This window comes from Topomyia yanbarensis, chromosome 1 (genome assembly GCF_030247195.1).
Source record: "Topomyia yanbarensis strain Yona2022 chromosome 1, ASM3024719v1, whole genome shotgun sequence".
Lineage (NCBI taxonomy): Eukaryota > Metazoa > Arthropoda > Insecta > Diptera > Culicidae > Topomyia > Topomyia yanbarensis.
Window position 1 is genome coordinate 82362085 of NC_080670.1, and position 15648 is coordinate 82377732.

At 39.8% G+C, this 15648-nt stretch overlaps 1 protein-coding gene and 1 long non-coding RNA gene across 9 annotated transcripts in view; one reads left to right on the forward strand and one right to left on the reverse strand.

The window, feature by feature from the left end:
- The window catches only part of LOC131678019 (E3 ubiquitin-protein ligase HRD1), a 39464-nt gene extending 38412 nt beyond the window's left edge, over positions 1 to 1052 (forward strand). For all 8 annotated transcript variants that reach the window (XM_058958148.1, XM_058958154.1, XM_058958152.1 and 5 more), the window contains 2 exons: positions 281 to 456; positions 527 to 1052. In XM_058958148.1, coding sequence (XP_058814131.1) covers positions 281 to 456; positions 527 to 997 — 647 coding nt within the window. In that variant the 3' untranslated portion in view covers positions 998 to 1052. The remainder of the gene's footprint in view (positions 1 to 280; positions 457 to 526) is intronic.
- Positions 1053 to 4144: 3092 nt separating this feature from the next.
- Positions 4145 to 5012, reverse strand: LOC131678020 (uncharacterized). The gene is made up of 3 exons (XR_009303539.1): positions 4775 to 5012; positions 4653 to 4720; positions 4145 to 4600 (listed from the first exon to the last, which is right to left on the reverse strand). It is a non-coding gene; the product is annotated as an uncharacterized LOC131678020 (long non-coding RNA).
- Between the last annotated feature and the right edge of the window lie 10636 nt (positions 5013 to 15648).

Genomic DNA, 15648 nt, shown 5'->3' on the forward strand with positions numbered 1-15648 from the left:
GTTTGTAGTAATGATTATATATGGGGTTTTCGATTGATGTGCACCGGTGTAGTAGTGTGCACTGGTTTTACACTTCTTGGAGAAGTGCTGAAATCTGAGTATGTTCCATTGGCACTTCTGCTAGAAAGTGTAAAGCCAGTGTATTCCACTACACCGGTGCACTGCCATCGAAAACGGTAATAGTCTTATTCATTATATACGGTCTTGAGAAAAGCTACATATATTTTTAACGTCACCGTGGTCGTGTCCTGTACACAACCCTTCAATTTTTTCTTTCTAGTTTCCAGTACATCAAACTCCGCAGCACTAGTCACTGGGGCTCCCTTGGTTCTCTCCCCACTTCCATTTATGGGGATGCCTCTTCCGCCAGTTCCGCCAGCTTTAGATACACTGACCGACGCAGAGCTCAGGGCAATGGAAGGAAATGATCGTCACCATATTGAACAGCGAATTAAGGTAGGTTTGAAAATATTAGCAGAATACAATAGTTATCATATGACTAATTTCTAATGTTCGTAATTTTCAGCATCTCCAGAATATTCGTACCCTAATGGATGCCTCTGTTGCACTAATGAATCAGTACTCTGCCATAGTTGCGCGGCTACCAACAGTGTCTGTACCAGTGGAAGGGAATCCCTCTTCCAGTACTGATACTGCATCTATAACACCAATGGACATTCCCGGCCCTTCGCAGATGGAAACATCTTCGGACACCAAACAAGATATAGTAAACATTTCTTTGTCACGGAAAGTCAAAGCAACTGTGGCGGAGCTCGAAGACCTTGGTAGCGACGATGAATCTATCACAGCCAAGGATCACCTTCCTGACGCTTTTAACGAATTGTTGAGCACACCCTCTCAGCAACAGTCTGTTGTGGCTACATCCTTTGCAAGTAGTTGCAATAGAAGTAATGTCATGTATTCCGACGATCCCGAAAAGATTGAAATTCGTCGCAGGCGCTTAGAAAAATTTGGCACCCGAGCAAGCTCTGATTAAAAATTAAGTTCATGAATTTCTACGTGATTTCTATATTAAACTAACTCGATACTAATTGGTGATTCGTTTTTCTTTTAGCATCTAGCTAAATTGCTAGGTAGCTGCCGTTTATAGTCTTGTCGATGGGGGAAGCCCATTTGGCATAACGTCGTTTGGCATAAAGTCATTTGGCATAACCATAGCGAGATTCAAGCGCTCATTTGGCATAAAGGTTTTTAGCATAATCAATTAAAACAAAATTGAATATACAGGGTGTTTGGTTCATGGTTAAGAACCTCTCGAGGGATGGTTGACTGTCATATTTGAAGAAAAAAATCGTTCTACATATACCATGAAATCTCAACCGTTACTAAGTTATTAAACTTTTTGTGTTAAAAACTTATTGGTCTTACGCGACGTTACACGCTCTAAACTTGCGCCAAATAGTTTGTATGTATGTATGAATGTAAGCCCGTATATATGCCTGTATGCATGGATGTGTATAGGAGCAATGTATCCCTGAGCAACATGGAAGGACACCTCTGAGCCGCCAAAACGCTCATGGAAAGCCGGGTGCGCGGTCATAGGTCGTCGCTGTTGTGCTATCTTATGACAAGCGCCATTTAGCACATTTCGAGAAAAACGATTTTTAAAGTTTGAGATTGAATATCTTGAAACTTACAAATGGTATAAACAATCCAAAGAAGACAATTGATGCTTCTATCTATTCTGCATTAATCTCTCAAATATTACGAAGATCAGTTGACTATGTTGCGAGTTTTTACTATGAATGTAAACAAAAGTCGCACTCACACGTGTCATAGGCGTGTATTGATGACAAAAATTGTATGACGTGTCATAATCGTGCATGGAAAATTTTCCATAGAAAAAAATCATCACTTTTTAACTTTTATTCATATCTTTGGGTTCATATGGTCTATAAACATTCGGTGAAATGCATTTTAAAGGAAATGAGTCAGGGAATCCAGAAAAAATTGTTATTCTTGATTACAGTGTTGCCAAATATCTTTTATTTCCAGTTCAAAACTAAAACTGTTTTTCTCACAACTCGTATAATTTTCTTTCGAAAATGTTTATGCCATTGTGTTCTTCAGACATTTTCACACATAAAACCGTCTAAAACTTCAACATAACTTGTGCCAATCCCTAGATATAGTGATTTGAAGCAAAAAACTCACAATTTCTCATCATGTTTCTAGCTACATCTAAGTAACCAAGTAGAATTTCTAAATTCTGAAGACGCCACTTTGTAGAGATTTTTCAAACAAGTAATGTGGCATATCTAACTCAGTTTACCCTAAAATGGCGTTTGTCATAAGATAGCACAACAGCGACGAGGTGTGACCATAAAGCACTGCATACACTGTCAAGTGCAACGGATAGACGGTAGGTGTACAGTTAATGCACATAGGTTGCAGAAATAGGTTGTTGAGACAGCCCGATTGCACACTGATAAATAACAATAACAAAACTTATTGGTCTTAAAATAGCTCTAACTCAAAAAATATACATTGTATTTCAAATCTTTTAGATCCATTGGATAGGTGAGAAAATTTTCCACTGAAAGATGTCCTCAAATGTTTCAGCTAATGAGGTTAAGTAATCTTTTCACAGAGTAATTTATTTTAAATTTAACAATTTCGATCGATTTTTCGTTCACTTCGCGAAAATCTTAATAGTTAACATCACTATTTCAATAATTCAAATTGTTAGTCTTGAAAGGTTGTACAATTTGTTCTTTGACATGATACACTTATCTTTTCATGTGTTGGGGTTATTGAACTTGCATATTTTTATCTCATATTCACTAATACTAACTCTTATTGAAAAAGTACGACACTTATTGTACCTTTTCTTATTTCTTTTCTTAGAAGTTAATTAGTTTAAAGTTAGTGTTATTATTAGCATTTTCATTATTTTCTTAAAATAGTAAATAATAAACTTCACCATTAATATAATGCAATTAATGCATCTCAGCAAGTTCTACAATTCTTCCTTTGAATCCATTCAATTATCTCTTTTAGTTTCGAAGCAAAATCATTTTTATCTTCTCGTTTCATATGCAAAAACAACGATTTCGAACCCACTGCATTTGTGATGAGGTCATGCTGTGTTAACTACCAAATTGCAGCGAAATGAAAAGCGATAGGGATAAAGTGTCAAATAACAAGTTGTAGAGAATATTAAGGGGCACCAAATGAACAATAGTGACGATAAGTTTAGTTGATTAAAAATTAGAATAATTACAAAAATCATCAAAAACGCAAATTTTGAGTTATTTTACTAGTAAAAAGTCATGTAGTATACTTAACAGTTATGTGTCCAACAAAAAAAAACACCTTTAACAGGCCAACGAGGGTACCCGGGTACCCACAAATTGAAATGCTCATAACTACGGATTCGTTTAATCGATTTGGACACTTTTAGATGTTTTGGATTCAGAAACTCGTCCACTTTTCGATTTTGTACAATAGAACCGGAATAATGGATCTGGTTTTTGGTAATCCGGATTTTCCGGAGTAATGTTTCAGTACTAGGATATGATTTATAAATTTTAATAATGTCCTAGCAATATGAGTATCAAAACTCTTCAAATTGTCTCGGAAGTCTGTTTTTTATTGTTACGGAACCCTATGCATTTTTAAAAATGGAATTGGAATGGAATGGCCACTCACGGCCCCACGGGAACCTGCTCCGGAATGTCCGTTCCGGGGTCAAATCACCAAATGGTTCCAAAACCACGAGATACAGCCTACTGATGCAATTCCAAGAAGCACCACCAGTACGCTGTAATTATCCACGAGCTTAATTCATTTTAACCGTAGGGGAGAGGGGGTACGCTTGATCCCACTTTTGTTTTTCTCTCACGTTTCAGTTAAATAAATAAATTTAAATTACAAAGTTCGTCATTTTGTAGTCAATTCGAATTGTAAGAACTATGCATAATGGGTAAATCCGAATGCTATGTCCTGCCAGTAATATGAACAAATTTGAAAATCATGCCAAAACGAGGTTCTTGTAAAAACCTGTGGTAACTTGATCCCCCGCATAATAGGGCTAAAGAAACCCACACCTATCCTGACAAATTAATTAATAAGACTACCTTTTTAGATGCAAGACAAACTTTAACCACAGTTGAAAGTCGAGATAAGTATTTGCCGTAAACTGTCATTTTCAACGTTGAATAACTTATACCATCATTTGTTCACGGAAAAAACATTTTAGGTCAATTTATAGTGTAAGGCACGTTATGAAAATGATAATTTTCTATTTCTATACATTTCGAAAGTGTTTGAGAGAACTAATGATAGGGATCAAAAATACCCAGTGTTACAGGGATCAAAGATACCTGTTGTATAAGGTGAACAAAATTAATTTTTTTTTGTTTGTGTAGTGAAACTTTTTATTCGATAAACGTGTTTTTCTAGGCAAAAGCCCTTAGAAAGTAATCGTACTTGAAAATATTCATAAATAATTAGTTCGACGATCTCATACAACCGTTCAAACAATTTGTGAAAAGATCTTCGAGGCAACATCGTACAGTGTTCGGATTTCAGGAAAAGACAGTTCTAGTAGCAGTCCTACGGTGAAGACAGCTCAAAGCTGAAAATATAACTGTTTAATTCATCATCAGCAAATTTAATGAGGATCTTACAAAAACTGGTCTTCTTCTTGTCTATCCGAAACCAGCCTAATGGTGCCACAAGTAACTCGTGATAGCTCCTAAATAATATGTATTAATACATAGTTCAGCTTATTAAATTCAAGGCTACTTACGATAAGCCTATCTTAAATCCTAATCACTCAAAACTAGTAATTGAAATATCCGAAAGCAAAAGGTTGTAATTCAATAATAATAATAATAATTTAGCACATGTCAGTATACTCGCCAACTGACAGAGCCGAAGTCTTCTCTTTAACCAGAGTTTTATCGACGGCGCTAGCGTTCTGTTTTAGGAGACGGTGACTGTCAGAAAGCACACGAGGGGTTTCATCAACTCCGTTACACTGTGCGCCAACATACAGAGTTTTGTCGGTAATTTTTCTCATAAGTTAGTAGGAGTATTTTGCAAAATCGTACAATCGGTTCGGAGTCGTCCTAAAGCTAAGTATATTTTCGCTCACATCTGTCGTGAATATAATTATATCCACCAAAATTTGTTTTAAACCACGTGCCAATAACTTAGCTCTTTTTCGCCATCGCAGCAATGGCCGAAGGAGAGCATGGTAAGAATGGCGAAGACATGGAGGAGAGTGAAAGTGATCTAACACAACAGAAGAATCGCACAAAAACTTACCACACAAAGTGCAAAAGGGCCCTTTGTAGTATTTTTTCGCCAACTCGATGAACCTTTGAACTTACTTCATATATCGGACATTCTTCATCGCACTTATAAATCCTTCAAGGAAGTTAGAAAAAAGATTTGTCGAAGCTTCAGTCCGTTTTCGGTGATCGAGATGACGTCAATTCTATGGTAACGCGAATTTAATTTCCAGTTACAGAGTTTATATACCATGCGTTCAAGTGGAAATTTCAGGTGTAATTTATGACGAACTGCTGGAAATTCACAGTGTTCAAAAACGTGGTTTTGGGCAATTTAGGCTTCGTAGCTTACCTAAAGCACCAGTTCTAAAATGTAAAAGACTTGCTGTTAAAAAAATGATGAAAATAACCCGTGTCAGTACATCCCTTGTAACGCAGTACGAGTCACGTTTGCAGGGACAGCACTGCCGGGTTATCTGAACGTTGACAATGTACTTCTTAAAGTTCGACTATACACCCCAAATATAATGCATTGTGACCACTGCTGGATTGAAATGCTGGAAAAGTTGATACCATCGTTGGCTTGTCTTGTGCAGAAGCTGTGCGATAAACTGCCCCTTCTTGACTTATTGTTCCAATTTTATGGCTAAGTTAACACAAAAGTTGAATGTCCCCCTGTTGCAATGGAATTGTCGTAGTTTAAAACCCAAAAAAGATAACCTTCTCGTCTTGCTGAGAGATCTAAACGTGCCTATATTCGTATTATCTGAAACATGGTTAGTTAGTGAGAGCAATTTCGCGATCCCAGGATACAAGCTGATAAGAGAAGAGCGTGACGACCCACACGGAGGTGTCATGATTGGCATCCAGAACAAAATTGAATTTAACCAGATTAGTCTCCCAAAAATGGAACCTATTGAAAGTGTCGCTTGTTGTATTAAATACTTCACGTTTTCTATTTTATCCATCTATATACCACCAAATATTCGCTTTTCACACAACCACCTAGAAGCGTTGTTAGATTGTTTAGAGGCGCCTTATTTTGTCTTGGGAGACTTTAATTCCAAGGGTACTGCTTGAGGAAATAAAGACGATGATGCTCGATCAAAAGTTATATACGATATAATTGACGAGTACATGCTTAGCCTACTCAACACCGGTGAGTTTACTAGAATTGTCTGTCCTCCAGCTACTAATTCAAGCATAGATTTGTCTCTAGTCTCCGCTGGAATAGCGTTGAATTGCTAATGGCAAACCCAGAATGACCCCATGGGTAGTGATCATGTACCTTTGCTCATAAATTTCTGGCCACAAGGAACTTTCAATGAAGAGGTAGCTATCCCACTTGACCTTACCAAGAATATAGACTGGGCGAAATTCAGGAACGTCCTCTCCAATAAGAACTCAAGCATAGATTCGCTTTCAGATCCAATTGAAAAATATTCGAAATTCGTAGAGTTCAATGATGCTATCAGACTCGCACAACGAAAAGCAATTTCCGCTGTGCCCACACGAAAGCATCTACCAACGTTTTGGTGGGATGATGATAGTTCCAAGTGTCGATTAGAAAAATCTGAGGCCTACAAATTATTTCGTTAAACTGGCTTGAGTTATAGAAAACAAGAAGCAATATTCGCACGTGTTTGTAAGCAGAAAAAGAGGATGTACTGGAAACAGTTTGTTTGTAATTTAAATAAAGACACTGCTATGTTCAAACTGTGGGACACTGCGCGGAGGCTTCGAAATTGTCAATTTGTTACAAAATCAGTGTCTTCCTACTCTGAAGCATGGTTAGAAGAATTTGTCAACAAAGTATGTCCGTCTTTCGTTGAGGAGGAAAAAAAGTTTAAAACCGTATCGTCTCCTTCCGCTTATGATAACTTAGCTCGCCAATTCACCATTAATGATTTGAACTTATCCCTTTCGCAGTATGAAAACTTAGCTCCTGGTCTAGATTGTATAAAATTTGTGATTATAAAAAACTTACCTGAAGTGTCTAAATAATCCCTAGTAAACATATTCAACTCATTGCTAATGTCTAATGCTATTCCGGATGCATGGAGAGACATAAAAACAGTAGCAATTCGGAAGTCTGACAAGCACCCGTCGCTCACATAATTCTCCGAGCTCTCGATCGAAGCAGTTCGTTTTCTGGTGCCGTGCATAAAGTGAATAAGATATATTGTCAGTGAAGGTCAACCATTGTTTGAGGCAGTCTTTGTTCGCCGGTGTCCAGGCTGGTGAAGTGAATACCAGAATAGCCGGACACGCCGCTATATAAGCTAAGTATTTTTTTTCTTTCATTTCCCTTTCCCCATTTGGTCTCTACTTCTACCCTTTCCCCTGAATATAAGTTTCATCTCTCATTTACACCACGTGTGATCCTCGTGCCTAAATGGCCGAGGGCGAAGTAACATTGGATGGGAATGATATTCCCATGGATATACCGGATAAACCCGAAATTGCTCCCTCCCCTGATTCCGCCAGTCCTCCCCGTATTAAAACATACCCAGCCAGTTCAAATGAATCCTGGGTGGTGTATTTCCGGCCCAACACGAAATCGCCTAATATTCTAGAGATCTCACGGGAGCTGACTGCTAACTACCCGTCCGTAGCTCAGATAACACGTGTTCGAGCTAATAAGATACGCGTTACAGTAAATGACCTCGACCAGGCAAACCAGATTGCCCGCAGCGAGCGTTTTACGAAGCAATTCAGGGTGTATGTGCCTTGTAGGGTAGTGGAGATCGATGGGGTCGTCGCCGAACCGGGTCTGCAGTGCGAAGACCTGTTGAAGTACGGGGTTGGCTGCTTTAAGGACCCTTCACTTCAACAGGTGAAGATTCTGGAATGCAAGCAATTGTATTCCGCAAAAACTGAAGATGATAAGACAACTTATTCTCCGTCAGACTCGATTCGAGTGACTTTCTCCGGGTCTTCTCTTCCCAACTATGTCCTCCTGGGTAAGGTTCGCCTACCTGTTCGCTGCAGCAATTGCAAGCAACTGGGCCACACAGCCACTTATTGTTGCAATAAAAAACGGTGCGGCAAATGCAAGGGGGAGCATGAGGATGACGCTTGCGGTGGAGAAACTGAAAAGTGTATTTACTGCGGGGGCCCTCTGCATGCTCTTAAGTCATGCCCGGCGTACAAGCAGCGTGGGGATAAAATTAGGCATTCTCTTAAGGATCGCTCGAGGCACTCTTATGCAGAAATGCTAAAGAATGCTTCGCCATCTGTCCCTTCCAAAAACTCCTTTGCGCTTTTGGCTCGTGGTGAGCAAGAATCTGACGATCCACAAGAGGAAACATCTTTTGTTAACCCGGGGGAATCTAGGAAGAGGAGAAAACTAGCCTCCCCTAGACTGCCTCGTAAGGGTGCCAAGGTGTCCTCCTCAGAGAGTGCGCCAACTACAATCAATAAATCCAACGGAAGTGGTACCCAAAAGCCGAAGCAAGTTGCTCCAGGACTTGGAAATTTTAATTCTAACAAGGAGTATCCACCACTTCCAGGGACACCAAAAAACCCCAAGTGTCCCCTTTTTTCAAACAGATACTCAATCCAGTAATGGACTAATGAAATTTTCTGACATAGTGGACCTAATTTTCACAGCTTTCAATGTTACTGATCCTCTTAAAAGCATTCTAATACGTTTTCTCCCTATAGTGCAAACATTTTTGAAGCAGTTGACTGCTAAATGGCCCCTCCTTGCAGCGATCGTATCCTTCGATGGCTAAGTCATCGAACGAGGTCACCGATTTGATCACTGTTCTACAGTGGAACAGCAGAAGTATCCTCCCGAAAATCGATTCCTTCAAATTTTTACTAAACAGTTTAAAATGTGATGTTTTCGCATTATGTGAAACTCGGTTAACTTCCGATATAAATCTCAACTTCCACGACTTTAAATTAATTCGTCTGGATCGAGAAAACCCTTATGGAGGAGTACTTTTGGGGATTAAAAAGTGCTATTCTTTCAACCGAATTAACCTCCCTTCGACACCAGGCATTGAAATTGTTGCTTGTCAACAATTTCAATGCCTTTGAATTGCTTCCATCTACATTCCTCCTAGAGCCTCGGTAGGGCACCGAACGCTTTGTAATATCACGGAATCCTTACCTGCACCGCGGCTAGTTCTGGGAAACTTTAACTCACACGGTACGGTATGGGGCTGTCTTCATGATGATAATAGATCAACATTAATCCAAGATCTTTGCGACAATTTCAACATGGACCATCTTAAACACGGGAGAAATGATGCGGATTCCTACACCACCAGCACGCGCAAGCGCGTTGGATTTATCGCTTTGCTCGACATCGCTACAGTTAGATTGCAGGTGGAAGGTGATCCCTGATCCCCACGGTAGCGATCATTTGTCTATCGTGATTTCAATTGCTTACGGCTCAAGACCATCGGAAACAATCAATGTCTCGTATGTACCTCACACGGAACATTGATTGGAAGAGTTACGCGACCGCGATATCCGTTAAAATCGAATCCACTCAAGAACTTCCTCCGGAGGAAGAGTACAGATGTTTGGCTGGCTTGATTCTCGACAGTGCGAATCAAGCTCAGACTAAACCAGTACCCAGCGCGAATACCCATGGACGGTCTGTAACCAACTGTAACCTGTTGTCTGAAAAGCACATGCAATTTTCGCATGGCGATTTAACAACATCGCGATTTAGCTACATGGGTCTTCCCCAGGGCTCATATCTAAGTCCACTGCTCTACAATTTTTACGTGAATGACATTGACGATTGTCTTGCCAATTCATGCACGCTAAGGAAACTTGCAGACGACGGGGTGGTCTCTGTTACAGGGCCCAAAGCTACCGACTTGCAAGGACCATTACAAAATACCTTGGACATTTTGTCTGCTTGGGCTCTTCAGCTGGGTGTCGAGTTCTCCACGGAGAATATTGAGTTGGTTGTTTTTTCTAGGAAGCGTGAGCCCTCGCAACTCCAGCTTCTATTAATGGGTGCAACGATGAATCAGGTTATCACATTTAAATATCTCGGGGTCTGGTTCGACTCTAAAGTTACCTGGGGATGTCACATTAGGTATCTGAAACAGAAATGCCAACAAAGGATCAATTTTCTCCGAACAATAACTGTAACATGGTGGGGTGCCCACCCAGGAGACCTGATCAGGTTATACCAAACAACGATATTTTCGGTGATGGAGTACGGGTGTTTCTGTTTCCGCTCCGCTGCGAACATACACTTCATCAAACTGGAGAGAATCCAGTATCGTTGCTTGCGCATTGCCTTGGGTTGCATGCACTCGACCCATACGATGAGTTTCGAAGTGCTGGCGGGCGTTCTTCCGCTAAAAAATCGATTTTGGGAACTCTCGTATCGATTGCTCATCCGATGCGACATTCTGAACCCGTTGGTGATTGAAAACTTTGAGAGGCTCGTCGAGCTTAATTCTCAAACCCGATTTATGTCCTTGTACTTCGACTACATGGCACAGAGCATTAATCATTCTTCATATACTTCCAACCGTGTTCGTTACCTAGATACTTCTGATTCTACTGTATTCTTCGACACATCTATGAAGGAAGAGATTCGTGGAATCCCGGACCATATACGCCCGCAAGTGATCCCCAATATATTTTATAATAAATTCCGAGCAGTCGACTGTGACAAAATGTTCTACACTGACGGATCAAATCTCATCATTTCGGACAGCCTCAGCTCTATCGTTCGATGAAGCCCAAAAAGCAATTCCCATATTTCCTGGGGAAGATACGGGAGTTCTTATGTACGTTATCTGAAAAATCTTATCAGATTACCTTTGTTTGGGTCCCCTCTCATTGCACTATCCCGGGCAATTAAATGATGACATATACGAAAGACCAATCTGCTTCAACGATTTTTTAAGTATTTGTCGTCAGAGGAAACTCAACAGTTGGCAAACCTCGTGGAGCAATGGTGAACTTGGACGATGGCTACATTCCATTATACCAAAGGTATCAACTAAACCTTGGTTTAGGAGGATGGATGTGGGTCGGGATTTTATTCGTGTAATGTCCCGACTTATGTCCAACCACTACACCTTAGATGCGCATTTGTGACGTATTGGGCTTGCGGAGAGTAGTCTGTGCGCTTGTGACGAGGGCTATCACGACATCGAGCACGTTGTCTGGGTATGCGCCGGGTATTTGGACGTCAGATCTCAGTTAAAGGATTCCATTCGGGCCCGAGGTAGACCACCCAATGTCCCAGTCCGAGATATGCTGGCAAATCGTGATTTCCCCTATATGTCCCTTATTTATACTTTCATAAAAACGATAAATATCCCAATTTAGCCCCACTCTTTTTATTTCTCGTTTTTAGAAGTTTCCTCCTGCCTTGTGGAACCGATCAGCTCCAGACCGCCACTATGTAACCGCCGTCGCCCTTGCCACTACGGAAACTGAAACGAGAGCGACTCGAGGTCCGATGACTTTTGAAGGATTCCCCGCGGGTTCGAAGAATACCATCCGTCAATCCGACCTACTGAGGCGCTAATTTGTTTCGCTGATCTCCCGTTTGCCCAAAAGTTGCAAGTTTTGCTCTTTTCTCCCGGTCACCATATACGCCTTCTCTCCCCTGTCCTTGATACAACTGCTTCTACACCGATTTTGGAAATAAACCCCCCTCTGAATATCTTGACCAAGCATAAGTCTCCGATAAAAAATCAAATTTATATTCCGTATTCCTAGTTTTAAGATAGTTGTAATTTTACCTCTTTGTTAAAACTATTGTTACCCATCTTGTAAATAGAATTGTATCCCTAGTTTTAAAACACCTGTGAAATTTTTCATAAGTATTTGTTCCCCCTTTTGTGTATTGTGTAAACTATATTGTTAGTTTTAAGATAACTGTAAACATTTCCTAAAAAACTATTGAATTCCTTGTTTTAAAATTTTTCATAAAAAAAAACTTTTGCCTCCTCTCTTGTATATAGAATCTTATTTCTAGTCTTAAGATAGCTGTAAAGTTTTTCTCTTTTATAAAAAAAATATTTCAACATTGTAACTTCCTAGTTTTAAAATATCCAAAATGTAAAAAGAAAAGAATTTGGCACCGCCAAGCTAACGCATTTGTGCCTATCAAATAAACGAAATGAATAAAAAAAAGTCGCTATCGGAGTCTTATAGACCAAAATCTCTGCTTTCGTGCATTCGCGAAACCATGGAAAGGATTTTACTGAACCGCTTAGAACTGTGGGCTGAGAAAAATGAAATATTTTCGAAGACTCAGTATGAATTCAGACGAGGAAAAGGAACCCAAGATTGTTTATCTCTACTTGCCACAGATCCCTATCAGTCGAAAAGAGGAACTAATCGCCGTCTTTCTAGACATCCACGGAGCGTATGATAGTATTTTAGTAGACCTTCTATACGACAAACTCATCGCTCCCTGTTGCAAATTTCGTTTATAACCTAATGGCTACTAAGAAGATGTACTTTTATCTAAATAACTCCCTAAAACTGCTCAGATCAAGTTCTTTTGGTTTACCGTAAGGATCATGTCTTAGTCCATTCCTTTACAACCTGTATGTAAATGAAATTGATAGATGCATTACCCACGGCGTCGTCCTTGTACAACTCGCTGATGATGGTGTCGTATGGGCACGAGGGAAGGATTCAAATTTATCCCAAATCCAACTGCAGTCAACGTTAGATCTACTTCTAATTTGGGCATGCTTATTATGTTTGTCTTTTTCGGTATCGAAAACCGAGTTTGTTGTTTTCACGAATTAATTAAAATTACCAAATGTTACGCAGAAACTTAATAGCCAATATCTCGTTAGGTCGTTTTGCCATAAGTATTTAGGGATCTGGTTTGATTCAAAATGCAAGTGAAGAGTCCACATCGACTAGGTTGTAAATAAATGTCAAAACAGAATGAACTTCATTAAGACTGGCACCTGGTGGGGAGCGCCCGCAGAAAATCTCATTACGCTATATGAAACTACTTTTAGATCAGTGATAGAGTACGGTTCAAATGTGTTTAGCTCAGCAGCCAAAACACATCTTTTGAAACTGGACCGCCTCCGGAATAGATGTTTGAGAATTTGCTTGGGTAGCATGGTTTCAACGCACACAGGATCGCTGGAGGTGATGAGTGTCATACCTCCGTTGACAGTAAGATTTCAAGAATTAGAGAGCAGATTTTTGATTAATTGTATTTAGCGAAAGCATCCACTAATACATTGTCTCGATGAGTTGTTTGAGATATCGCCAGGTTCTCGTTATCTGCACTGCTTCCGCGTCTGCATCTCGTTGGACGTGTTGGTTCCTCCTTGTAAAAGATACTCTGATTTTGATATTATGGTCATTTGCTTTGTACCTTTCATGGATTTTTCCGTACTAGATATCACAAAAGGAATTCCACGATATTGCCTAGACCGTCTTGCCAACTCTATTGTGATCGAGAGGATAAAGAAGTGGAACCCAAAAAATGTATTTTTTAAGGATGTATCAGTGACAGAAAACAGCGTGGGGTTTGGGGTTTATGAATAGAATTTGCAGGTCACACGCAAACTTGAGCTTCCTTGCTCCATTTTCACAGCTGAAACGAACGCCACATATCACGCTTGCCTGATCTTAAAACAGTACCCTACCGGAAATTATGTAGTTTGCTTGGATAGCCTGAATAATCTTCAAGCACTTGCTTCCTTTCATTTGAATGTTCATTACCCTATAGCGTTATTAGAAATCAAGAAGCTTGTCCTACGAATGCAATTATCAGGTGTTAACTTGGTGTTCATATGGGTTCCGGCTCATTGCGGAGTTTTTGGCAATGAGTTAGCGTATTCCATGGCAAAAGATGGTGCAGAAAATAGCGAAATATTTCTTCGCGAAATTCAATGCCACGAGTATAAATCACTAATTCGTAAAATATCTATCATGTATCATGATCATGTATGCCATGTATCAGCCCATATACGTTGCCACTGGTGAGCTCGGACGATGGTGCCATTCCATAATTCCGAAAGTTCGACTGCAACCCTGGTTCGAAGGAATGGACGTCAATAGGTTATTTATACGAAATGTGTCACGAACCATCTCAAACCATAACACGTTAGCTGGTCACCTGCATCGTATAAATATCATACCATCAAATATCTGCCCTTGTTCCAAAGGATAGCAAGACATAGATCATGTTGTTTGGGAATGTGAATCCTATGACCTACATCGTAATACCATGACGTCAGAAATAATTTTATGGAGACGAGAACCAAAAATACCCACCAGAGATTTAGTAGCAAATATAGATATTGAGCTAATGAGCATAATAAGTAAATTCATTATAAACGCCAATATTAAATTATGATCATCCATTACAGAAGAAGCCACAACCGAACGATGCCAAAGGAGGCTCATCAGACCACTTATGAATAAAAAGACATGTTACTCTTAAAATTTGTATAAATGTTTGTGTTTTGTCTAGTGTTTTGTTGAAATTCGGCTCTGTAATGGTAAAACCGATGGGAGCTTTGTCATTTGTATGTAATTAAACTCTGTAGCTATGTTTTAAATAAAGAAAAAACTGAGGTTAATAATTGGAAATTATTAGAAAAGCACGTTTTACGTTGGGAACATTATAGGTGACATGGGGGCAGAATTCAAAATCTGACCCAGTGTCATAGATGCCAAGGCTTTGGACACTGCACAAAAATTGTCATTTGGATTCCAAATGCGTTTTTTTCATTTCGAGGCACGGATTTGTACCCGTGTAGAGGATTGCTTATGTCGTTTTCGTTTTTGACAGTACACTACACTGGTATAGTCGGTGCTACACTCATTCATACTTGGGTGTAATCAGTCTATCTCTTTTTTGCTCTACACCGGTCTAGCACCAGGTAAAAACGAAAACGCTATTAGAAATACAAATTGTGTTTTCATCTTTTGGAGCTAGCGTCAATCCGGTGCTAGTCTAGTTCTGCTACTAAGTTAAATTTTGATGAGAAGAGCTCGAAACACTTATCCAATAATTAATTTAATCTGGAGTTTCCCTCCCAAATTGTCCTCGTAGGGGAAAAGCACGAATTCTGGACTGACAGCTAGCCATACAGAAATTGCCATTTTGTGTGGATGGTGGAAAATTGGTGATGTCTCGAGGAGTGGTACTGTAACCCTACTGAAGAACTATCTACTAAGTAGCTGGATTAGTATGGGTTCAGGGCAATAGTAGTTGTTTTAGCGGTTTGAGTGGGTGCCCAAACCCGTTCCTTGGTTTGTGGGTTTTTGTACATTTTGCTGATGCTCAGGGTTTTTTTGAACTTTTTCTACCATTAAAAAAATGCACACACAAATTGCTCTCGACGAACTGAATCGAATGGTATGTGAGACTCTGGCCTGTGGGCCTCGGTTGAGAAATCCATGT